The 25,916-nt window shown below is 33.4% G+C and overlaps 2 protein-coding genes across 2 annotated transcripts in view; both read right to left on the minus strand.

Annotated features, from left to right (window-relative positions):
* Positions 1-17,674, minus strand: part of LOC100142107 (uncharacterized protein) — a 35,903-nt gene extending 18,229 nt beyond the window's left edge. The window contains 1 exon segment of the mRNA XM_015983026.2: positions 17,469-17,674. Coding sequence (XP_015838512.2) covers positions 17,469-17,535 — 67 coding nt within the window. The 5' untranslated portion in view covers positions 17,536-17,674.
* A 2,170-nt stretch (positions 17,675-19,844) lies between these two features.
* On the minus strand, positions 19,845-24,725 carry spz4 (spatzle 4). The gene is made up of 4 exons (XM_001810651.4): positions 24,527-24,725; positions 21,425-21,710; positions 20,919-21,321; positions 19,845-20,431 (listed from the first exon to the last, which is right to left on the minus strand). The coding sequence occupies exons 1-4, from the start codon at positions 24,548-24,550 to the stop codon at positions 20,032-20,034; spliced, it is 1,113 nt and encodes a 370-aa protein (XP_001810703.1). The 5' UTR covers positions 24,551-24,725; the 3' UTR covers positions 19,845-20,031.
* Between the last annotated feature and the right edge of the window lie 1,191 nt (positions 24,726-25,916).

A 25,916-nucleotide genomic window follows, 5' to 3' on the forward strand; every position in this document is an offset into this window, starting at 1 on the left:
GCGTAACCGGAAATTCCGTTAAGAGACTGAAATAATAAGAATTGGTGAACAAGTGTTCTCATTCTTGAGTGTCCACCATGGGGATCACAGTGTGTCATTTTTAGTTTTAAATTTATTGGAAAAAACTGAAATTTGTAATTTTCGTTTTTATTTTTTTGAGCAAAAACCAAAACAGCTAGACAGTTTTAGCTAGGACACTGTTTTTTACAAAGAATCTAAATCTGTCATCATATTTTCCAAGGCGTTCTTGATGTTAGAGTTACAACACTCAACTTTGATTTTTCTTACGTGAACCATATTTGCTTTTTGTATTTTTGAAAAGAGTTTTTCTTCCTGATTACAACGATATATCACATGACATGATCGAATCTTACACGCTGATCAAAATGGAGGAAAAAGCATTTTCGCGAAGAGTGCTTTGGAAAAACGCCAACAATTTTGTTTTTCGACAAACTAGATTTTGGAAATTTATATGAATTTGGATCTGAATGGTTCAGATTTCCGCCAAACTTACTTATTTAAAAACTAAATGACAAGCTAGAAGTTTATTCTTCAAAACAAGACCAAGTTATTAAAATTCGCACATTTAATAGAACTGTCAAAATTTAGTCCGTTAAACAAAATTTTTGGCGTTTTTTCCAAAGCACTCTTTGCAAAATCGCTTTTTTCTTAAGTTTAATCAACATGTCAGATTCGATCATATCATGTAATACATCGTTGAAGTGAGGAACAAAAAGACTTTTCAAAAATATAAATATAAAATAAGGAAAAAATAAAAAAAGAGAAAAAATTTAGTGTTCTAACTCTGACATCAAGAACGCCTTGGCGATGACAGATTTATAGATATCTTGTAGGAAATTGTTTTTGGTTTAAAAACGTGATTAAGTCCTCAGAACTTTGACATTATTCTGTGAATTATTGGCTTACTTTTTAATAAAGTTTATGCCGAATAAACGCTTAGAAATGGTAAATTTTTGGTCATTTTTGACCAAATTTCGTATTTTTTGTTCTAGTTTAATGAAAACATAAAAAAGCTTGATTTTTGGTCTAAAAACTAGTTTAAATCTTCAGAACTTGCTAAAATAATATCATTTTGACATAATTCTGTCAATTATCGGCTTACTTTTTGAGAAAATTTGCGCAATTATTGAGTTTTTGCTGAATAAACGCTTGCTAAAAGTGAATTTTTGGTCATTTTTGACTAAATTTGGTAATTTTTTGTTCAAGTTTAATAAAAACAGGAAGAAAAACTTGCTTTTTGGTCTAAAAACGTGTTTAATTCTTCAGAACTTGCAAAATAATTTTATTTTTGACATAATTCTGTGATCTATTGGCTTATTATTTAAGAAATTTTGCGCAATAATTATAAGATGCTGCTGAATACATGCTTAGAAAAGGTAAATTTTTGACGAATTTTTGTAATTTTTGTGTTCTAGTTTAATAAAAACAGGACGTAAAACTTGATTTTTGGTTTAGTTTTCGCTTAAAAAAATTAAAACGAAAATTTCATTTTTTTTATTAATCTCAATAATTCCTAAACCAAAAATGACATCAAATTTTTTTAGTTAATAGTTAACCGTTCTCGTATTTCGAGATCTTCATGGTGTTTTTTTTTTGGCCCAAATACGTTTGTGACGAAAGAAGCTCACGCTGGAATGTGAATCTTTCTCTCAAAGTGGCGAAATATCTAAACTGTGTTAATTGCGGCAAGTTTCCCGATGAGTTGAATTTTTCTGGAAGCAGCGCCAAGCCTTGCACAAGTCGTTATATAAATGCACCTTTCGGCACAAAGAACACAAACCCGGCGACCTTACAGTCCCTGTTCTTGCATTGTTAATAAAGTGTCGACCTTGCTACAGTTGGAATTTCGATTAGAAAATATTGGTCTGTTTGACCAAACGCGAGATAACAGTGCGAATACAGTTAAATCGTTCCTTTTAATGTGCATCTCCGTTAAACTGGTAACGGCACTGGAAGCCATCTAATGCGGCCTTCGGCCGTCCTTGCACCGGAAATTTCCGGCACTTTTTCCATGAAAGTGTCACAAAAACGAAAACCAATATCGAGGAGTTTTAGAGAAAGTCCGGTCGCAGCTTTCATTCTCCGGAAAAGCGGCATTTTTGCGCCGGATTATGTAAGAAGGGCGGTGATGGATGCCGTGATAGGTTATACAACAATTGTGCACATTCCAACACCCATCACGCTCAGCCTTCGACCAAAGGCACTAACGTTTCACTTTCGTCGATTGCGTGCCACTGCCAAAATTACACACACCGTGAATACGCAAAACGGCGGAAAATTGATGCGCGAGCTGAGGGAAATACAAAACGAAGCGTTTTCAGATCGTGAGAATTATTAATTAAGCTTCACTTTTGCTACCATCGTGTGATACTTTGCATTCACGACTTTAGAAAGGCGGATTCCACGTGGAAAAGCATTATTCAAAATTTGACTCGGGGGCTACAAGGCCAAATTCTTGTAACAATCATTTTTTCTCTCTAATAACCAATAACTGGCACAATTTGTTAACACTTTCGCCATCAGGAAAGAAATGACAAGATTTCAAAGGACGTGATTTAATTCCGCACCAATTTTCATTTTAATTAACTACCAGTTGAAGGAAATTGTTTACGAAGCGTTGATTTATAAACAGTATTTGCTCCGTTATTACCTCCAACAACGTGCTTAAACGTCTCAAGGTGGGTTCACTGTGACCATAAAAGCTTACTAGAGTGTATAACTGGACGTCACCAAAAAAGAAAACTACCTGAGGCAATGCCATTTACTTGATTTACGATTGTGCGTAGAGTAATCGGCCGATGATTAGCCAATTTGGCTGGATTTATTGCAACAGCCGCCAGATCATCCCGATCTAGACCCAATTGAGAATTTTTTTTTGATGTCTTTATCATTAAATTCACAAAAAGGCCACCAGACTATCCATATTTAGGTCACATTGAAGGTCTGGATATAGCTTTTTCTACATTCTATCTTATTATTAAGCACCGGATTTTAGGAAAATTTCGTAATACGCATTTTTTTAACTCAAAATAATTTGTTCAACTTTCTTTAATTTTTATTATTATACATTTGTACGTATAGAAAGTTTAAAAACCATAGATACATAAGAGTTTATAATCAATTATCTAGTTATTTTATTTTACATCTGAAGATTTTTATTTGTTTCTGAGACCATTATTTCAGGTTTTTAGTTTTTTAATTTCTTCAATTTTTCAGTTTTTTATGGTTTTAATATTTTATCTTACTAATGTTCTTAATTTGCTGTTTCGTCATTTTTTAATTATCACTCTTTCATTTAGATGTAGGTACATTTTAATCTGACTGATTTTTAGTTTTTTTGTATTTTAGTTTTACAATTTTTTTTTCTTTTTTTCCAGTTCTCTAATTTTTTCACTTTCTCATTTTGTCAGTCGCTTTGTTCTTCAGAATTTCAGTCTCAATATTTTTTAGTTTCTTGTGTTTTTAGTTCCTTTGGTAGTGTTTTAACTTTTAATTTCTGAAAATATGCATACTCTAATTCTATATTAAATTATTATTTAAATTAAAACAGTTTTTGTATCTTACAAAAATTTTGGAATAAAAATAATTTACGTAGAAGTGTCAAAATTGCAGTGTTTGCCAATTGTAAATTTTGATTCTAAAAATTTATTTATTTTAATTATTTAATTGTAATTATTAATTTTTCCAAATTGACAGTGTAGATTTTAATTGGTTGTGTGAAAGTCCTATTTTTCTAGGATTCTTAGTTTTTGAGTAATAAATTAAAAAAGTGTGTTTTTGTCAAAAAAATCAAAATTATTTCAAAAATTAAGCAGAATCGACCATTTTATTCGCACCTAAGGCGAAATCCCGTTCTGTGAGAAAGTCCAGCCCTATAACTGGTTTGACTGTTGTCTCATTTGTCCTACGAATGAGTAATTGACCAATAAAAATATAAAAATGACCTCCTACTTGTTTATCTAGTGCGCAAAAAATTGCAAGACGATTGAAGCGTTTGCCATTGGCTAAGGGTGGGGAACTGCACTCCCAACTGTAAAGCGGACGAATCATAAGGCGATTAAAACTGAGCAAAAAACTGTTGTTTGATTATTTTGTAAATGTCGGCCAAACCATCTAGAATTTCGCCGTTTTCTAAGAAAATTTCAAGTTTTTTATCACACTTGAGTTCAAAAGTCGTGGATAAATTGTTGATCGATTTGTTTTTGATAAAAATTGATTCTCGAAATTAGTTCGTCTTCAAACTTAAACATTTTGCAAGTTTTTTACCAAAAACTCAATTGTTTCGCAAGATTCTCTCATAAAACTCAAAAATTTACCTAATTAGGTCAAAAATTTTTATATCTTTGAGAAGCAAAAATAAAAAAATCAAAGATTTAAACTTTTCAAAAGTCGGTGGCCACCGAATTGTCAGATTTGCGTCTCATTGAAGTGCTGTGGTTGCGCTTTCCCAGCGTCTAACCCGGAAGAGATTTTCTCATAAAGTCGTTTGCTAATGACTTTAAATCCCAGCGCTTAGTTGCGTCAAAATTCGCCAACTTACATAAATTCGACAATGGGCCTTTATTTACGTAATTGATATGTAACCGGGATGTAGGCCGATTGGATAATTTCAAGGTTACAGCACAGTGAGCTAGATTTGATTAGAAAAAATTCCCACATTTGCTTCCTGTGATAAACCGGCGGATTGTTTCCAGCTAATAGTTTCCTCAATTAGTGGCTTGAAGAGGATCTGGGTCAAAACGTTGCCGCGTCGCGTCGAAGTGTACAACCATCAACCTGTCGATGGCCCCGATTATTTTCCTTGAACTTGTGTTTTAATTTCGGAAAAACGCTTTTCGTGAAAGGCAACTTATCGCGAAATCAATGTCAGTCCGATCACGAGCTATCGGTAAATCTCGGCAATGAATTGCAAAATTTTTCAAAGTGTGTACAGTGAAAGCTCGCTTGATTTTTCACTCGAGGATGAGTGGAGCGTAAAAATTCAAACCGTGATGCTTTAACCTTTTCGAAAAGTCAAGGATAGAGGCTTTGGTTGGTTTTCTTCGGAAGAAAAACGGAATTAACTCGCGACATGTGATGTAACTCATTCAAATGTTAATATTCGCAACTTTCTTCGAGGCTTATATAATTATTATTGATATTTTATGGCATTTAAGAGCCGTTATTAATCGACATTAACCGGTAAGACAACGACTTATGGAGGATTCAAGGTGAAGCGAACCAAGCGATTTCAAGTGGACTCAGATCCGCCACCTTATTGATCAGTTTCTACATAAATAAACTTTCGTGTAATGTTAACAATCATGATATCAATGAAAGTAAAAAGTGATGTGTTTACACTTTCGAGCGTAACGCAAGAATGGCCCCACGACGAATTTTCTCCACAAACGTTTTATTATTAATTGTACACCAACTGAAAACTCATTAAATTGTCATCGCTGCTAATTGTTCGAATATTTCGGACATGAGACACAATTATTTCGGTTTTAGGAAAGTTTATTTCAGCTCTAGTTCTCCTGTCTTTCCTCAAGAAAGGAAGAAAGTTAAAAAGGACAAACACATTTTATTGAGTGTTGATTTTCAAGGTTTACCATAACGAAATTAATAATACGATTTAAAAAACCGACATTTCTAATTTTTGTAACAAAAACTGAGTAGCTTGGTTTTTAAAAAAAATACAAATTCCAAACTTTGACCGATTTATTCTTAAAAACTTTCCTTTGTAGTCGAAAATTTATTAAAACGCATTTTTTAGGGTAGAATTCTAGGGATATCAAAAATATTTGGTGTTAAATCTTCTACCCTGTCTTATACACATAACTATGAAATAAATAACAAATAATTATTATTATTTGATTAAAAAAATAAATAGATTAAAATAATAAATAGATGGCTTGAATTTTTCTAAATCATCAATTATCAGATTTTCTGTTTTCGTCGTCTTTTTTTTACTTCTTAAGTTCTCAATTATTTAGTTAATGAGTTTTTTAGTATACAGGGTGCTCAAAAACTGGCGCACCAACTCAGTGATACGTTGTTGAGAAGCAGGTGTAGATCATGGAAAAAATCTTGAAAAAATTCCTAATGTTATATTTTAAAAAATCTGGAACTACAAACTTATTTTGTGAACTTCCTCAATTTTTATTATTTTTTAATGTTTCTATGTTTTGTACTTAGCAATCGTTCTCTAACAAAACGATGAATAATCATTTTTAAATTTACGATCAGGTCTTAGCAGTTTTTTTAATTAAAAAAAAATTAAATTAATCAAAAAAATCACAGTTATCAATAACTTCAATACAAAGAATTTTTTTACTATTTTTACCATTATGTGTAAGCAATTCTCTACCACACTCCAATGAGTTGGTGCGCCGATTTTTGAGCACCCGGTACTAGCCACAGATATTTTTGCACAGTTCATTGAATTTAGATTTGAAAAACTTTGATTTCTTATGGCGACCTTATGCTAATGAATTTTTTACTGGCTACAAAAAGTTCGTATAACTTGAAAATTGTTAAACGTAAGTAGAGGGAATGTTAATACAGAACGATGCAGAATGAAATTCTCTGTCATTTGGTGAAGTAAAAATTGTGGCATGTTATTTGAAAATTTTGAATTATGGGTTTTTGAAATTCTACAAACTTGACTTAAACTTTTGGGGATTGTTAATAAATAATTTGAAAGCACCAAAGAAAAGATCTAAATTTTCTCTTTCAAATAAGACAAAAAGGATTTAGAATTTTGTAAAAACGGCAAATTTATCGATTTTTGAAGTCAAAGATGCAAATCCAAAAACTTAAATATTTCGAAAACGACTAAATTTATGTAACTACCTTAAAATAACTCTAGCAATCCAAAAATACAGCAAAAACATAGCTTTTCATTTGAAATAAGAAAGTTGATAACGACTTTTTTTCGTATTTTTTATAATAAAAAATTAAAGTGTAGTTTCATTGAAGACACGAAAAGTGTAAGAAAGTTAAATAGTTGATTCGTTGGTGAATTTCAAGGCGTACCAAGACGAAATTAAAATAACAAAATTTCGCCTACTGGATCCTTGAATAGTGAATTATGCACGCCCCTAACTCAAACTCGGGTCACGTGGACCCCACGATGACTTTTAACCTCGAGATCTTCCGCAAGAATAACAATAACAAAACGATGATTCAATCCGTTTCCAATCGTGACTCTGTCTATGACCCAAATCGCGAATCACGGGAAATGTTAAATTTTGAGATAAAAAAGCTGTCTTTGTGATAAGCGCCATGACCTGATTGAAACTAGCGATTTTGATTTTAATCACTGCTATCAATAGAGCCTCGACCTGACTGAAAAACAAGTCCAAGATTTTTCACATGGACAGGAAAATAAATTGGAAGTTGGCCACAATTCTTTCAAAGTTCCGCATAGTCTGGTGGTCTTCTCCTATGCGTAGATTCTAAGATTCTAACCGTTATAGCTCTGCATCAAGTGTGGGTCAACAGTTAGCGGTACAACGTGCGTTGGTAGGTCGTCAGAAGCCCGAGGCCGCAGGATGTGTACGAAGAGGTCGGTTCTGTGGGTGTCGCAGCAGCCGATACATCCCACTGACACACTAACGTCCAGAAGGAATTAACAAGGGATCGATTACGATTGCATAATGAGCTTTGTTGAGTAAGCGACGCGGGTGTGATTGCCATTATGCAACCAATATACGGACTAGAACACGATTTTGCGAATGTGTAACAGTGGGTTAGTTGAACATTGGCGATTTGTTACGAACCAAACTGGAATGAGTAATGAGACAGCACGATTTTTGGCCGCGGGAACTAAATTTATTTCTATCAATTTATACAGATGTAGTAACAAATTTGATACGAAAAACGTCAGTACTATACACAGAAATAACAATAACATAAAAATAATTTTAAGACATAAGTCAAAAAACCTGTCTATTATAGAATTCATTTAAAGTATATGGTTCGAGATCCAAAATGTAGTCAAATATTTTCTTTTTAAATAAATTTAAATTGCAAGGTGTGCGTAGATGCACAGGTAAACTATTCGGAAATAAAATTAACTAGACGCCCTCTGGTGATGACTTTTGAACTATGTCGAAAACAGTAAAGAAATTTTCGTAATGCCACATTTAACTGACATTTAATGAAAGTGGATAAAAAGTGAAAAATATTTAAATTTTGATTACAAAGTGTTATCAAACAGTTGTCTAATTACAGATTATAAGTAATGGATCACAGCGAACACAAAGTTTGGCTCAAGAAACCAATAAATTAGTGAAGTGTTATGAATTTTAGGTTAGAATTTTCCACTGAAAAAATCATGAAATGCTGCGGTAAATCTACAAAACTACAATAAAGATTAACAACTGCTGATACATTTAAACGTAAATTATGCCAAAAGGTAGGCTTTTCAATGTCTTTGTAATAATTTTCCAATAAAGAAAGTGAACCAAACAGTCATTCGTTATTCGTGTTTTCCTCGTCATCTCTCATTTGTCAACATAAGTTGACATCATCAAAGATGCAATAATCATTCCGCATAGGCAATGTAATAATTGTGAAGCCCCAAAATTCGTACAACGCTCAAAATATCTGAATAAACATTTTCCCGCCATTTATGGTTACTGTTTTCGACCTAGCTCAGTGGCGCCCCCAACGGTAATTTTACTTCCGAATTGTATAGTTTTATTCCTGCATGAGAATTTTTTCCGCCAGCGTTAGTTTGTGTCTTGGATACTCTAAGTCTACTTTGCGAGTGTTGTACTTATGGTCGTTAGTGACATTAAATAGTAGATTTTGTTTAAAGAAAAATAAAAGTAATCTATATATGTATTGACAAAAAGTTATTGCTTTTAAAGATGTTCCTACAATTTTCATTATATTTTAAGTTAAACATAGTTCTCATGACTTGTTTTTGAGCAACAAATACTTTTGACATCTTTCCACTTTGCCCCCAAAATATTATACCGTAGCTTAGTAATGATTGAAAATTTGCGAAGTATATTATTCTTAGTTGTTCAATGTTAATGTATTTTTTTAAAACACGTATTGTAAAATGTACTGAGTTTAATTTTTTTAATAAATTACCTATATGATTAGTGCAGCTTAACTTATGGTCAATGCATATTCCCAGAAAATTAGTTTTCTCTATTAATTCAAATTCTTTAGATGATATTACTATTTTATTCGGTTTCTCTGTATTCTTGTGATTACATATTGCAAAATGAATGCCCTAGGTTTTTCAAAATTTAACACTAATTTATTTTCTTTAGTCCAGTTTATTATTCTTTCATTGTATCTGTCTTATTTTCACCCCAAATTAATATGTTTGTGTCGTCAGCAAAGTTAACTGCACTATTGTTGTCTGAGGCTGTTAAAATGTTTAATTGGTCGTTTATATAAATTACGAAAAATAAAGTCCCTAGTATACTACCTTGAGGTACACCTTGTTTAATTAGAAGTTTATTTGATGTATATACAGTACGGTTTTTTGTTATTGTGACCTGCTGATACCTATTATTAAGATAAGATGTGATCAACTTTAACACAATTCCTCTTATGCCGTATTTCTTTAATTTTGTTTCTGATCTAAGAGATAGCAGGCAATGTTTGGTGTTTCAAACAATAAAAAAGTTATAGGCAAAATTTTGAAATAACTCAAGAAATCAAAAACGCAGCAAAAATATTATGCATTTTAATTCTACGAAAAAAATTCTTGAACCCAGTTAAGAACTCTTGACTCGTAAAATTGTGTATTTCGAGGGAAAAGTCTCCTTCACGCTGGATAATGTCCGTTTAAAAGCCGCCGTTACCGTTTCTGACCCAAAAGCAAAACCTTCTGGACTATTGTTGAACGGTTCAACTTGTTAACAGCAAGGCCATTTACAGTCGCGGATTCCTTCCCATATCGGATCTAATGACAAAACACCGTTTTTTGTTACAAATCACATCCGGAAACCCCAATTTTTCATTGATATGTTTGTTTGTCATCACAAGCACTTTCCGCACAGGTGGCCACATGCAATAACATTAAAATTTCATGAAAACGTGTTATTTAATTGACTATGGAGAAATGCAATAACTGGCAGTAATTACGATTTTGCCGTCACGGTGTACAGTAAAAGTCATACGCGGACGCATTATCATTAACGCAGTTGTTCACGGAACAAATTTTGCTGCTGGAATCGATTAGTTTATTTAATTAGACGGCTAATTGCCCAATTCGAGCCATCCAACGGAAACTAAGCAAAGTGATTAGTTTTCAACGAAATTATTGTCTCAAGTGGACTCGGATCTGGCCGGACTGGGGGGCAAAACAAAAAACCTCCAAAGACATTCATTCAAATTTTTCTGCATGTTGGCTCTCTAACAACTTCATTGTTATTTCGGCCACTAATTGGCCAATTTGACGCATCCTACAAGTAATTTAAACTGAACTTAATGATTTTAAATTGGCAGCAATTTTTTTGAATTTTCTCCTAACGTTTTAATAATAAGCGTCCAAGATTTTTCAAATGTAACCTTGATTGTATTATCTTTATTGCTTTACAATGATTGGGAAAAATCAGCTAAAGCTAACAGCTTAAATCTATTAATCTAGTTAGAAATTTAAATTTTTGTCGGACTTTTAAATTTGTAACTCACTTCTAAAAATTTTAATTAAATGCATCTCCAAGAGTTTTCAAGTGGACTCAAGTGGCAAGGAAAAAGAAATTTCACGTTAATTTACGCTCACATTAGCTTTCAACGAAATTATAGTTATTTTGGCGACAGGAATTTTCAAGTGGGCACGGATTCGGCCAAACTGCTGGCTTGGAGAAAAATAAAACCAAAATTTCACTTCCATGTTATCTAATAAGATGATTTAAACGTGAATTTTTAATTCATTTAAATTGAAAAAAAAAACAAGTATGTTTCATTTGTAAAATTGTTTTTCCAATAATTTTCAAGTGGACTCAGATATGGCGAAATATTACTGTTTTTTTATTAATTTTCAAGTGAACGTAAATTAATCTTTTAAATTGAATATTATTTATATTAAGCGTTCAAGATTTTTCAAATGTATCAAGTGGTGGTCTGGTGGTGTGTGGGAGATAAGACGTAACCTTGTTTATATCTTTATTGCCCTAAATTGATTGGGAAAAATAAACTAAGGCTAACAGCTTAAATCGATTAAACTAATTAGAAATTTAAATTTACGTCGTATTTTTGAATTTGTAACTTCGATTCTAAAAATTTTCAAGTTCTGGTAGCCATAAATACATCACCAAGAATTTTCAAGTGGATTTAGATATGGCAAGAAAAAAGAAATTTCACGTCAAGTTACGTTCACATTAGACAATTAGTAGTTTTCAACAAAATTATAGTAAATTTTGCGACAAGAATTTTCAAGTGGACTCGGATCTGGTTAAACTGCTGGCTTGGAGAAAAATAAAATCCAAAATTTCACTTCCATATTATCTAATAAGATGATTTAAACGTGAATTTTTAATTCATTTAAATTGAAAAAAAACAAGTATGTACTTTTTTGCTAAGTTTTTTATCTAAAAAAAAAGAATTAAGAATTTTCAACTAGACTCAGATATGGCGAAATATTATTACTATTTTTTTAATAATTTTCAAGTGAACGTAAATTAATCTTTTAAATTGAATATTATTTATATTAAGCGTTCAAGATTTTTCAAAAGTGGTGGTCTGGTGGTGTGTGGGAGATAAGACGTAACCTTGTTTATATCTTTATTGCCCTAAATTGATTGGGAAAAATAAACTAAGGCCAACAGCTTAAATCGATTAAACTAATTAGAAATTTAAATTTACGTCGAATTTTTGAATTTGTAAAAAAGTTTGGTAGTCAATAATATATCTCCAAGAATTTTCAAGTGGACTTAGATATGGCAAGAAAAAAGAAATTTCACGTTAAGTTACGCTCACATTAGACAATTAGTAGTTTTCAACAAAATTATAGTAAATTTTGCGACAAGAATTTTCAAGTGGACTCGGATCTGGTCAAACTGGTGACTTGGAGAGGAGTAAAAACCAAAATTTCACTTCCACGTTATGTTATTATTCATTTGAAAGAATTAGTTTTATAATAGAGAAACAAAAAACAAGTAGTTTTTTTATTTAATCCACAAAATTAATAATTCAAGTGGCAATAATGCGGCAGTCCATTGTCTTTAGTAAAATTCCTCAAATTGTTTGGGCGTATTGTCATTTTCCACTCATTTGGCTCCGTATAAGGCTTTTAGCGAGTCCGCCAACAGTCCCATTCATGGGACAAGTCTCTCCCATTGTCCCCGATGAGTTGCTACTTTCGTATATGTAAATATCTGGTGCTAATTATCTAGGTACCTTAGAAAGTGATTTAAATGGTTGTTTTATGGGACCCACCATGAACTTTCACCCAAATCGTCAATTTCCTTGCACACCAAAACCTCAAAATTGCATAAATATTGTAGTTGTTGTTATTACGTAAGAACGCATCCTTTCACTGCGAAAATTTAGGGCCGCCGATTGTTTTCGTTCGAAGAATCCACGGAAGTTGCGATAAAAATCATCGCCGTCCGAAAGTGGGACGATTGAATTTTAATAAAACCAATTTTCCTTCAAACCATAATCACACATAAGCAATTAACTCAACCGTGACATTTCGAGCAATTTAATTGATTTCTCGTCGAAACCGGAAGCTATCGGGACAATGACGAGATTTTGTCGCAAGTATTTATGTTTGTGTGCCGAAATTAGCATGGAAAAGCGCCCAAATCGTGCGTTTTTTATTTATGAGCTTTGGTTGAAATTGGCATAGATTTTCGCCGATTGGGGGAAATACCGTGCTATTGACATTGAAGACGAAGGTGTTGTTGTTATGCTCGTGAGCATGACGAACATCTGTTTATTTTTTTCGCGCCTTTGAACGATCGACTAAACTGTAATAAGTCTTGTGCAAGTTATCGAGCCAACGGTTTAATTATTTAGAATTTAACAACAAATTCAAATTATGTAACATGTGCGTTTCATTTTTAATGAGAATGAGGTTGGGTAACTGAGGCTTTTATTCGCGGGTTTAGTGGAACGACCTCTCGAGATTAAAACGCCTGGACATCATAACGATTAGTAAATAATCCGGTATTGACAAATCGCTTCATTCAAGAGAAATATTTAATTAACGTTACAAAACTAATAGAAAAATCGAAACTTGTTCAGTGCCCTCGTGACTCGATTTTTCCATTGATTAAATCTGGGAAATGCGGCTCGAATTTTCACATTCATTTTTCCAAAGTATCACACAATATCGCTAACACAGTTCGAAATGGAACGACACTTCAATACACGCAATTTCCATTAGTTGTGATGCTAAATCTTAGATTTTTGTCCGTTATTTATGTCCCGAATCGACTGTTTCTTACTTTGAGTAAAGTTTATGTAAACAAAATCACGAAAAGTGCATTAGCTGGAGGCGCTCAAGTTGTACGTAACACAAACATTTTAATTATGCTAGGAAGCCAATCACTTGACAATTTCAATTCAAGTTTTACAGTAATCTGTAATTATACGTTAGAAGTATGGCTGTTATTTACTATAAAGTAGCCAGAAGTAGGTAAGCCCGCTGGGCATCGGACTGCGATGCTAAATGCTAAAAATAATACAAGAGATCAAGTGGAAATCTGCTAATTAAAATTAAACACAAAGTGAAAAGTATATTGTGGAACGGTTCAATTATTTTTCATTAAGTGGATATTTTTCAAAGAAATAAAAAATTAACTGAAAAAATACCCTAGTTACTGGTTTTCTGAAATAAAATAAAATGAGGGGGCCAACTGCGATCAACCTTGTTTCATTTTTGTTTTAATATTTTTCGACCGATTTTGTTCATGACTAAATTTCAACAAAATACCAAAGTTTTGGGATAAAAGACAAATTTAAAGAAAATTTTATTCCGGTAGTCGGAGGCGAGCTGTCGAAAACGTTCAATTTTTCTCACAATTTCCAACAATAAGCAACTGTAAAACTCGCGAAAATCTGTACTAGTTGCATAGCTAATGACTACAAATTTAAGCAAATTCCCACACCTTGTAGATAAGCCTAACTGTACTCAACACACAGAGATTTGTCACGATTGATTTAAATCTCAGTCCACAATCAATATTTGTCGAGATCGTCGAACCGTTCTAATAACATTTTCCGAAGAAATTATATCAGAGTTGTGAAACAGTGGTGCCGCCAGTTGAAGATACATTTCAAAAGCGTTTCATAAAAACACGAAAACACCGTTGAATTTCGTTCGCAACTTAACGCCTATTAGCCAATAATTGGCCGTATTTAAAGCAACAATTACGGAATTGCGCAAAAAATCCTCTTCGGCCAATTATAAATTTGCGTAAGACGTGGCGTAAGCCAGCATCTTGAGCATGGAGCAACCGCTGATGATTAATTGTCTGGCTCAGAAATCAATGGCCACTACTCTGGCCAGATTTGAGTCCCATTGATATGTTGTGGGAGGAACAGGAAGTAGCGATATTTCACAAGATCGTGGTAGGCTTCGACTTTCTTACTTTCACTAGACCCTTTCTAATCGAATCGCATTTTGGCGGACTTTTGGCCAGATCTTGACCCAATTAATTAACAAAGAATTTTGGTAAAATCCGCTGTCGACATTAGTTTTGAAACTGGGCGATTTGAATTTAGTGTCACTGGTTGCAATTGTTGCGAAGACGTTTCAATAAATTAGAAATTAGCTCGTGAGTACGCAAAAATTCCCACAAAATAACGCAATGGGAAGACGAGTCTTTGTTTTGAATTTGAAATGATTTCTGTAACATGCGAACGGCTCGTTTTGCATAATCCGGGGACGTTTCCGGCTAACCGGAAACGCAAGTTCGTGTACAGTTATCGATACTTGACGAATTCTTGCGTCATGGTGTAGGAAGTCATCACATTTCAGCGAAAGTTTGCTTATTTATGCAATGGCGGCCATCTTCAGTACCATGATGGGCGTGGGACGGGATTAGTGACCTTGTGGATGGTAATGTAATATGGAAAAAATGTCCCAAGGAGTGTCGATAACACGTTGGTGACAACGTGGACCCGACAAATGGCGGCTTATGTAAAGCAATGGCGTTATGCAACATGGCCGCCCTTGATGGGGGATTCACAAATGAGGGTCGGTAAAGTAGGGAGCGCTAATAATCAGCCAATTATTTACTTTCCTTTCGTTGCTTAAAAGCGAAACCAGGCTGCAACTGACATTTGAAGAAAGTGTCACTAATAGCAAAAACTACAAATGACATATATTCTGTGGGAACGGTTTTTCCCCGGGATTATTTCAATTTTGTTGCGAAAGAAAGAGTCAAGGCCGAACGTTGACAAGGGTGGGCATTCAAATTATGTGGGCAGATATTCAGCGAAGAGGCGATAACAATACAAGATTCGAGAAATCTTGCGGTTTGAGAATTTTCGATTGACAAAGCGGTGAAAAGGTGTAGCAAATGTGACGAGATTAGACTCTAATGCGATTAGGATTGTATGGAAATGTTGACTGAAAGGGAATTTAATTTAATTTTGTCGCTGTGTTAAATTGCAACACAACAAACAAACCCGGAATTCGCAAAATCCTTGAATTTTGACATTTTAAAACGGTTCGCATAAAGTTGTTTAAAATTATTGTCAAGACTTGAATTCTTACAAAATTTCTACAGGATGACTCATTAAAGAGCATGATTATATGGTTTAATTGGAGGAAAGCTAATTGATGAGAAATTAATTCCTAGGTAGACCTCACATTGTCGTCGATTTTTCCTGCTCAGGCGGAAGTGGAAACAATTTCTTAATAAAAATATTATAGTGGATGTTTCCTTTCTTTCCCCAGCTTACTACATGCAATTAAGTGACTTCTCTTTATTATAATGAGACACTATATAGTTAATCAGTGAAGCTTTTATTTAATTTTTTCCAAGTTTCAGACGTTTAACCAGAAAAGTGAGCAATTTTTTTATTAATATTTTTTACATCAAATTATTAATTAGTCATCAATTAAATTATCAACAAATACCAACATTTTTCAATAACAAATTTTTACATTTTTGCACATATTTACTTTAGTATTAAAAAAATAGACAATTTTGTAGAAATCAGTCAACAAATAGTAAAATTAATAGCTAGAAATTTACGACTAATATTATTTGAAAAAAACTACTATTTAATTAATTTTTAAAACAAAACTGCAGATAAATAATATTTTATCTTCGTATACTTTAACCATCATTAATAACGTACGTAATTTTTACAATTTTAACAACGAATTAAATCTTGGAAGTTCAATTTTTTAATGGATTTAGTATTTATTATCAAAAATTATATATTTTTTTCATAAATACAGCAGAATCGGGACATAAAAATTTAGGCCAAAGACAAAGTTTATTTTATAACTCATTGTTAGAAACACTTTATTTTCTTCTAAATCATTTGAAATAAGTAATAACTTAGTATCTGTGACTTTCTGGGACAAGATTTTTAAATACTTTGGTATTTTTACTATTTTATGATCAATAAATAATAGAATTTATTAACTATCACTGAAATTGTGTCTCACTGACAATAATTAACTAATAAGTAAATGAGAAAGTATTATTTTTTATTTGGAATGTTTAAATATTTTTTTCTAAATAGAAAAATTTATTTTCTATTTATTGTTTATAATTGTTTTTTCGAGGTTTTTTATCAATTAATTAAAAATCACAGACCAAAATTTTGTTTAAATGCTTTGAAAGTTGAAGGGTTTCGATGGTTTAATGTGCAGCTGATAAAAACCGCTTCGTATTTTCACAATTTTCTCTCCGGGCTGCAGTCCAAAAAAGGTCGCTCTATTTTCCACCCACACTGTCCATTAGCGGCACCAAAAATAACCGACTTGCTAGCCGTCCATCGCCTGAAAACACCACCCACCGAAATTTCGCCGAATCATCATTTAGTTTATTTTTCCGAAAATTTTTGCATCAGCAACCGGAATGAAAACCAGGTCACAAACAAGTCCTAAATAACAAATATCGGCATTTACGTGAATAATAATAATGTGAAATGCGTTTCTGCTTGACAAGTTTTCAATTTTTTAAAGTGACGTCACGGAAGCCCGGAACGTTATATTCGTACCTAATTTAAATATAATTGCAAGTTTGGATTAAAAGTTACGGTATGTCTTCCTGAAGCGCATCGTCTGCTTGATTTAGCAAAAGACTGTCATTTGAGGGACAAGAAGCGACGAAAGCCCTCAAGTGTAAAGATTGAAACGGTTGGATTGGAGTTACATCTCGAGTACATTGTCGATTTTTACATAACTGGGATAAAAGCGCAACAGGTGTTGTGCAACTTGAACGGTACTCTCACTCAATTTATTTATTGTTGTTAATGATAAAATTCCACCAAAATTGAAAAAAATCACCACCTTCACCTACCTTCACAAGAGAGTAAAACCGCCGCGAAAATCAGGAGGCAAACGCGCCCCCGCCTCGGCTGTAGCATTTTCACAATAGTAAAATCACAAAGTTGGGCACTTTTCACTCGCTGAAGCTCACTTGAATTTTCTCATATTTTCGCGCCTCACGTTGCGTTCAAGTCACTCACTTTAACACCGCCGAGTCTTGCCTTATACTGAAGAAATAAGTAACTGTCTTCAGCTCGTTGCTAAACACACGCTCACCTGTATTATTGAAAAGGCTCGGAGGTAGAAAGCTGTCGGTAATCAAGTATGTATGATTTGGGTAAGACGAGGAATTTCGGACGAAAAGTCAACGAATTTGGGTCAAAGCGGGAAAATCCTTGCTAAGGGTTTGACAATTTTGCGCACGCGAAGGACGAAACGAGCGTCTGGAAAGTCGGTGCCTTGGCATTTAACGCGCTTTTCATCCCTTATCGGGCGTAACTGGGATTAATTATCGTTAATTAGGAAACGCATTGTTTGCGTTATTTGAATAAATATACATTTTTGAATTGTAATAAACACTCCTTTGTCTAGAATTGCATAAAAGTCTCATTATGAAAGCAGCGTCCAATGACTCGAGGGTATGTAGCTCAATATAGTATGGTGAAAATCTTCGTTAATCGTCCATTGTTCATTGGACAACGTTTGAAAAAAGGGGAAAATTGCAATCTTTAGATTGTTGATTGTGTGGACTGGAAAATGGATTAGAAAAAAAATATCTTAACCATTTGGTGCCTTTATTATTAAATTATTATACAGGTGATTTAAATTTCAATAATGGACAACTTATCCTTGCAAGGGCCTTAGGACTACCTACATGCGGCAAATTATGCAACGACTTGCCACACGTAGATAGACATAAGTAAGTAATTACTAATTACATAAATGTATTAATTATGCAAATTAGGTAAAATTTTTCCGAAATGTAATTTATTTACTCGCAATATTATCATTTCATTCATTACATATTCCATCAATCAAAAAGCCAAAAATTTCTGAGTGAATATAATAGGTGATTCAATTTAGTTAAGTAAGTGAGTAAGTACCTACCTATACAATAATATTGAAACTTTTTAAGTGGTACCTAGTGAATAAGTTTAAAAAAAATACAAATAAAATTAGGTACATTATAAACGAAAGAAAAACGGATTATAATACATTATAAGTAAGTAGATTTTTAAAACTCCATACGTAGTCAGTTCTATCTTCGTGGTACTTTCAGAATAAACGAAGTTTTGAGCGTCAAGTTTAGGCAACTAAGTATACAAACATGTGTTACAGACTCATATGGTTTTGAAATTAAATTTCTGAAATGTTTTTCCCACAATTTTAGTGGTTAAGTCACTTATCTTAATAAAAATAAAAAATAAATATATTTTTTAAATCTAGTCTAGCAAAGTTTTATGGACTTTTAACTGTCTTTACAACCCACTCGAGTTGTTAAAAGTCCAAAAAAAGTCCATTTGTTCGATTTTTCGATGTTTGATTTTTCCAATTTTTGTCGCGATTTTGGCCGATTTTGGGTATCCGGAACATTTATCGAGCAATAACTTCGGAACTATTAGAGATAACACTATGAAGTGTATGATCGTTGAAAAGCTCTTTAAATTATCTCTCTTTTTAAAAAAAGATCATTGTTCTCCGACTAATAGTTTTGGAGAAAATTGCTGCTAAATGCAAAAATTGGTAAAATTTTAAAAAATTCACAACTAACAAACTATTGGGAATTTGGCAATTTTCTCAACGCCAATCGATTCCCCGGATCATTTTGCATTAGTAAGGATAAAAATAATTCCACTTTTTTGAATAGTTTAGCCGTAATTGAGAAAATAAAAATAATTTTAATGGTCAAGGCAAATACCTTTATAAAAATAAAAAAAAATTTAAACTTACTCTAGCAAATTTTTATGAACTTTTATATGTCTTAACAACTCTCTAGAGTTGTTAAAAGTTTAAAAAAAAATCCATTTGTTCGATCTTTTGATTTTGATTTTGTCAATTTTTGTCGCGATTTTGGCCGATTTCGGGTACCCGGAACATTTATCGATCAATAACTTTGGAACTGTTAGAGATAACCTTATGAAGTTTATTATCGTTGGAAAGCTCTTTAAATTATCTGTCTTCTTCAAAAAAGATCATTGTTTTCCGACGAATAGTTTTCGAGAAAATTGCAGATAAATACAAAAATTGGTCAAATTTTAAAAAATTCATAACTAAAAAACTATTGGGAATTTGGCAATTTTCTCAACGCCAATCGATTCCCTGGATCATTTTGCATAGGTAAGGATATAAATAGTTCCACTTTTTTGAATACTTTAGCCGTAATTGCAAAATTAAAAAAAATTCCTAATTGGCCTTGTTAATCATAAACTTTATTCGTAATTTTATAAAAAAATTAACACATTACAAGAACACAACAAGTCTTACCAACTACAACATACAATTAATAGTATTAATGATAAATGTACAAAACATAGACACAAAAATAACTAAATTACAAAACACGAGCCTTGGCGATTACTTTTCCAATTTTCGAATCATCCATGATCACCTCCAAAAATAGCCTCATTTTTTCTTCGATACCAATCGGGGGGCACTTGCCCATCGTCAAAAGCTCGTGGACTTCGCGACGTCACACGAAACTCCGCCGGTGGTATACTGTAACATTTACAAACACAACACGACGGAAATCGAAACCAATCCGAGAAAATCCCCCGACATTCATTATTGGGGTCGTAGGCCAGCAGTCTATGGAGACGATACTGCTGCTCACAGCGACACCCATCTCGACAGTACATCTGGCGGTGCTCGTGGGTGCACTTCTCCCAGTGGACGTACTGTTCAAAGGGGTACATATTAAGCAAGGCTAGGACTTCGCCCCGGGTGTTATTCGCCCAGAAGGGGGCCACCACTTCTTCTTTCACCGGACAAGCATTCCTGCACGAAAAATTAATCAGTTATTTATTGTACAGGGTGTCTCACCTAAAACTTCCGAGTCTGATATCTCAGTTATTTGTCAACGGATTTTTATGAAATTTAAAATGGAGATATTTTGGAAGGTAAAGATTAAAATCCAGTTAGTGGAGCAACTCATGTCTTTTTTTAAAATGTTAAATTATTCAAGATATATATTAAAAAAATTATCATCAATAAAAAACGCTGTTGTGAAAAGAAACAAAAAGACCACCTCTCAAAATATGTGCATTCCAAATTTCATAACAATCCGTTGACAGATAACTAAGATATTAAGATAGACAGTTTTAGGTGAGACACCCTGTATTTAGATGATAAAATTTGATTTTATTTTTGAGCATTTGGGAAGATAATAATTAAAACAATAAAAAAATAAAAAATAGAAAAAACAAAAAATAGAAAAACTGTGCATAAAATACTGTGGAAAAAAAACCCTTAATAAATTACTTACACCCCCTTCATGTGGTAGTTGACTTGCACCTTGTGACTGTTTTTGTCCTCCATGTCCTGGAAAAGGACCGTTTGGGGATTGTTATCACCTGAATCATTTTCAGTGGGATTATTATTATCATTAGTTGTATCAGTAGTGTCAGTGGTTGCGGTTTCAACTGTGGTTGTTTCTTCAGTTACGGTTGTTGTTTTTGGTGCTTCGGTTGTGGTTGTTGTTGTGGGTCTGAAATGAGGAGCCGTCCGCAAATCTGCCAATTTTATGCTAATTGAAGGCTCCTCTGAATAAACGAATTTGGTGTTGAGAACGTCATCATTACTTATATCTTCCTCACGCAGAAATCGGGGCTCAGTGTCTCGCGTTAGCTCGTTGTCGGTGTTGAAGTGGGATTCTTGCTTAGCCCACACTGAAATACAGCATTTTTGGCAAGAGCAACAAAATATGGTCCTCCGAGCCGGATCCAGATCCGGCTCGGAGGACCATTTTTTTTTTAAAGTGAAAATTATTACTTTTTCTATCCTCCCCTGTCATTGACTGCAGCTCCACGTCGTCCAGCTCGGCCTGGAGCACCTGTCCATGCCTCTGATCCCCGTACATCCGCCTCATCAGGCCTTGATTCTCCCTCACAAACCTCTTCACAGCGTGCCAGGGGTAGGCAGTGCCAGCTGAGGTGCAATAGCCTGAGGTTAAATCGCACGGAGGTCTGTGCATTTTTCCCGAGCGGTATTGGCGCCCACAAGCCCCCTGATCGCCCCCTGAATCGTATCCGTAGGCAAGACATCGACGGGCGTATAACTGAAATCAGAGAATTTCACTTCTTTTGACCGGAAGGGAAAGGCGGTTATTAGATAGGCTCTTATAGGGAAAAGAAAGTTGTCGTCGACCTTCATTTTACGCTTTTTATGACCTCTAAAAGTTCATTGGCGGAGGTGAAATGATGTTCGATTGGGAAAACGACAAGTGGATGAAAAATGAAAAGTTTCGTTTCGTGTTTCCATGCGGGTGAATTATACACCATTATCTAACAGGCGTAAATTCTACAGCTATCGCAGAAAACATTAGGACATAATTAGACCACTTTCTGAAGCCCCATATGTCATTAAAAACTAGAATGTGAAGATTGTAACTGACTTATCGCGACAAATTAACACATTCTATTTTTTAACTAACAATTTCAGATGTCTTGTTGATTCAGAGCGTGATTATTCCAATTTTTTATTAAAAATTTTAGAAAAGTTGCCCGTAAGATTATTTCATTGTTGTTCTGTTTACTAAAACAACAATTTTACATTTTTTTTTAAAGAATTTTGATAACAATTTTTAGATTATTCGGAAAAATTAGTTTAGTGATTAGTGTTGAATTCTTCGGTCATTTAATGTGAGAAAAGGTTTTGCTTTATTTCAGTATTTTTGTTGATATCTTTAAAACTATCTGAAAAATGCTAGCTTTGCGATAAGATTCGAATTCTTTGGATGATTTTATGCGAAAAGTAGCTTATGTTTATTTATTTTGTTTTTTTAACATTTAAAATAATAAATTTCAATTTATTACAGCTTTTTTAAAGGAAACTTTCTGTTAGCTTTCTCAGCACCTGAGTAAAGAGAGTAAAAACTTGCTTATCAGACTTTTTTATTGTATTGTTAGCTGAAAACAATTATTTTTATCCAAATGACTGTTGGAATTTGACCGAAGTGTAATAGAGAAATCACAATCTGCATAGACAACGGCTATTTTCCAGATACTTTAGTAGTTTAGTAGCGCCTATCAGCATAAATCCACCAAATAATGAAGCCGGTTTTTTGTTGACTTTTTAAGAGCCTTGTAATTGGTCTATTTTACTACTGGGAGTGCGTTCTCACGCCAGTATCCAATGACAAACACCTTGCAATTTTTTGTGCGGTAGATAAGCAAGGAGGAGGTGACTTTTAATTTTTATTGGTCAAGACACGCATTCGAGGAACAAATGAGACACTAAGATGACAACCCCAGTCATCTTTGATTGATTTTATTAATGCAAGAGTTTCTAAACCTTTAAAAATTATGTAGCAGTTTTGTGGCCACTTTTTTAATATTTTTTGTAAAACATTATGGTTTTAATTTATTATTAACGCCATTAAATATACATTTACAACTAAATAAAAAAAAAACAGATTACACTTTTAATAATTTTCTAAGTTTTCCAATAAATGGGTTATATGAGGCACAGTTGAAAAAATCAATATAACTAAATTTATTAGTGCAACGAAATAAAATTTAAATAAAAAATAAATGAGTTTTTTTTCAATTTCTTACTTTCTGACTTTTTTATTCTTTTTCCTTTCTTTTGTTTTCTTTATGACAACAGTGGGTTTATTTGTGAATTACTTAAATTTGTTTGAAATTCCTTTTGAAAGTAAAGTTTTTGCTTAATTTTTTTGGACTTGTTTTAAAACGACGGAAAAATGAGAGGAGTCGAATAAAACACTGATAAATAATAACATGATAGTAACCATATTTTTTTGCTAAGATTCGTAAACCAAAATTTTGAGAATTTTTTTAGGATTTTCAAAAACATTGAAATTTGTTTTTAATTATTTCGACAATTCTATAAGACTTTATTGTAATTTTGAATGAGTGACACGCTTGACTAGCACAAAAAAGATATTGCCCTTATTTTCTATCCGTATTGCTGATCATGGTCAAAAATAACCACATGTGATTTTTGTTAAATAATTTGTCAGGAAACGTGTTTTATTTATTTTTCTGCAAAAATCTGTTTTCCCAATTGATTATTTTTTGTCTCGGAACGAAAAAATAAAAAAGTGTGATTTTGTTGGTTTTTTTATTTTTCATTATTCTACAATTTTACAAATTTTTATCGCTATTTTTTTTTAAATATTGTTCATTATTCTCTATTTCTAATTGCTGATCAAGTGATCATTACCGCAAGTGATTTTTGTTAAATAATTTGAATAAGCACTTATTACAACCTGGAATACGAAAATGAGTTTTTTCAAAATTTTTTATTTGCTCAATAATTCGTTTTCCCATATATTTAACCGATCACAAAGACCTAACTGTTCATTCACTAGGTTTGAATAAATCGATTTATTTGTTTAGATTACGATCGGATTCTTTTCCTATCCGTGGAGGTAGTACAATACGCTGCCACGAGGAATTAGATTGATTCGAACGATTGCACTTATAATAAATATCAGTTTGTGGCTTGTTCTTTCGCCCATTGATCAGCTCCAAAAATTAATGAATTGTGAAAGCAATAGTGCATCCCATGCATAAAAACAAGACCGTCCCACTGACACACTTCGTCCTTTAGTCGCCCAAATTTGCATACAAGCAAGCCAATGGCAACAATTCCTCCAAACACAAAATTTTTCGTCGATTTTTGCTTATTACCAAAAAACGGTGCGTTATGTAAATCGCGCCCAGATGTGCACAGACGCGGAGAAAGTAGAAAATTCGAATGTGGCCACTAATTAAGGCACTAATTAATGGTCATTTGCGGGGACCATTGATGGCCTAGAGACCCAGACTGGTGATGATGATGACAACGGTACTGTGTCGTGTCTTTCCCATCATCACAAAACAATAACTCCTCACGTCGGCTACTTACAAGGAGTAGAATTAGGCGGAACATCTCGCATTTGAGTCTCTACACTTGGTCCAAACCAGCGATTTGCACAGAAAGGCACCGAATTGGCCGCATGGTCGCGCGAGTTTTTTTTTTTGTAACTGAAGAACAAGAGCTGTTGACCGACAGCGAGGTACCGGTGAACTGTTCCAAAGCCGAGACCCTCCTGTTTACGCGAGAAATGAGGTTTCTACTGTCAGATGCTCTTAACCGTAAGAAAAAGTATGGAGAAGTAGGTTAGAGGCAGGCAGTGGTGTAGGTGCGAGTTATTATAATCACGAGGCGATTGGAACCTCACTTTTCCAAAGCAATTCGTTGGTTTTTCAAAAACTGACTCTTCCGGACGTTAAAACTTAATTTTACCAACGTTCATTCAAGAATTATTCTGAGACACGTTTCCCAGAATCATCTTTTAGACACCTAGAAAATGACTAAGGTGTTTGTTACTTTCTCGTCTCTTTCGTTTTAGCGTCCTAAATTTTTGGATACTGACTGTACAGAGTGTCCCAGCTAGGTGGAAAAGTTCAGTATTGACTTTTTTGGACGTAGCTTTTAATACTGATGACTTTAATTTAAACTTGCTTGGTTTTTGAAATATTTTTTGACGAAAACACACTTTTTTAGTAGAGTATAATACTTTTGTTAAATTTATAAAGGAAGCTGTGTTAAAATTTAATTCGCTGTTAAAATGGTCCAACCAAATTGCTTAAATTTGGTCACGTGATCAGTTAATCACTCATTTAATTGCGGATTAAATTAATCACGCTTCCCTAAGGGAGGTTTATAGAAAGCTTCATTAAATTTTAATTCGTTGTTAAAAGTTTAGATTAATCAGAAGAGACACTTAACTGGTTATGTTTTTACAGTTTTTTTTTGGTCACAACAAAATAAAGTTTTGCTTTGAAAAATTATTTTTGCTGATGTTTTCGTTTTGCGATTTCGATTAATCGGCGAGTTCGCTTTTATTCTTCCAATTTTCACGTCAATTTAGCAAGTTAATATGCTCAGAAGGATCAAAACAACTTTCTCTAAAAATGTGCGAATAATTGGAATCGTAATTATTGATTTTTTTACTGCAAAACATTTAGCGGAAACGTTAGTGTATCAAGTCGTTACACGACTTTGATTTTGTAAAGCAAAGTCGTAAATACACAAGTTGATTTCTAATAACGGTAATTTTATTAAATTGACACCTTCGAGTGTTTAGTTGTGTTGCATTCTTTAGCCGAGAAAAATGAGACACTTAACGAGGTGAGTCCGATAAATAAGCGCCGATTTTGTAAAAAACTGTACGGTTTTATGCTCTTTTACGAGCGGACGGAACGTCATGTAATCAAATTTTTTCGATTTTTCAATTTCAAAATGAAAACTC

The sequence above is a fragment of the Tribolium castaneum genome, chromosome 6 (assembly GCF_031307605.1).
Source record: "Tribolium castaneum strain GA2 chromosome 6, icTriCast1.1, whole genome shotgun sequence".
Classification (NCBI taxonomy): domain Eukaryota; kingdom Metazoa; phylum Arthropoda; class Insecta; order Coleoptera; family Tenebrionidae; genus Tribolium; species Tribolium castaneum.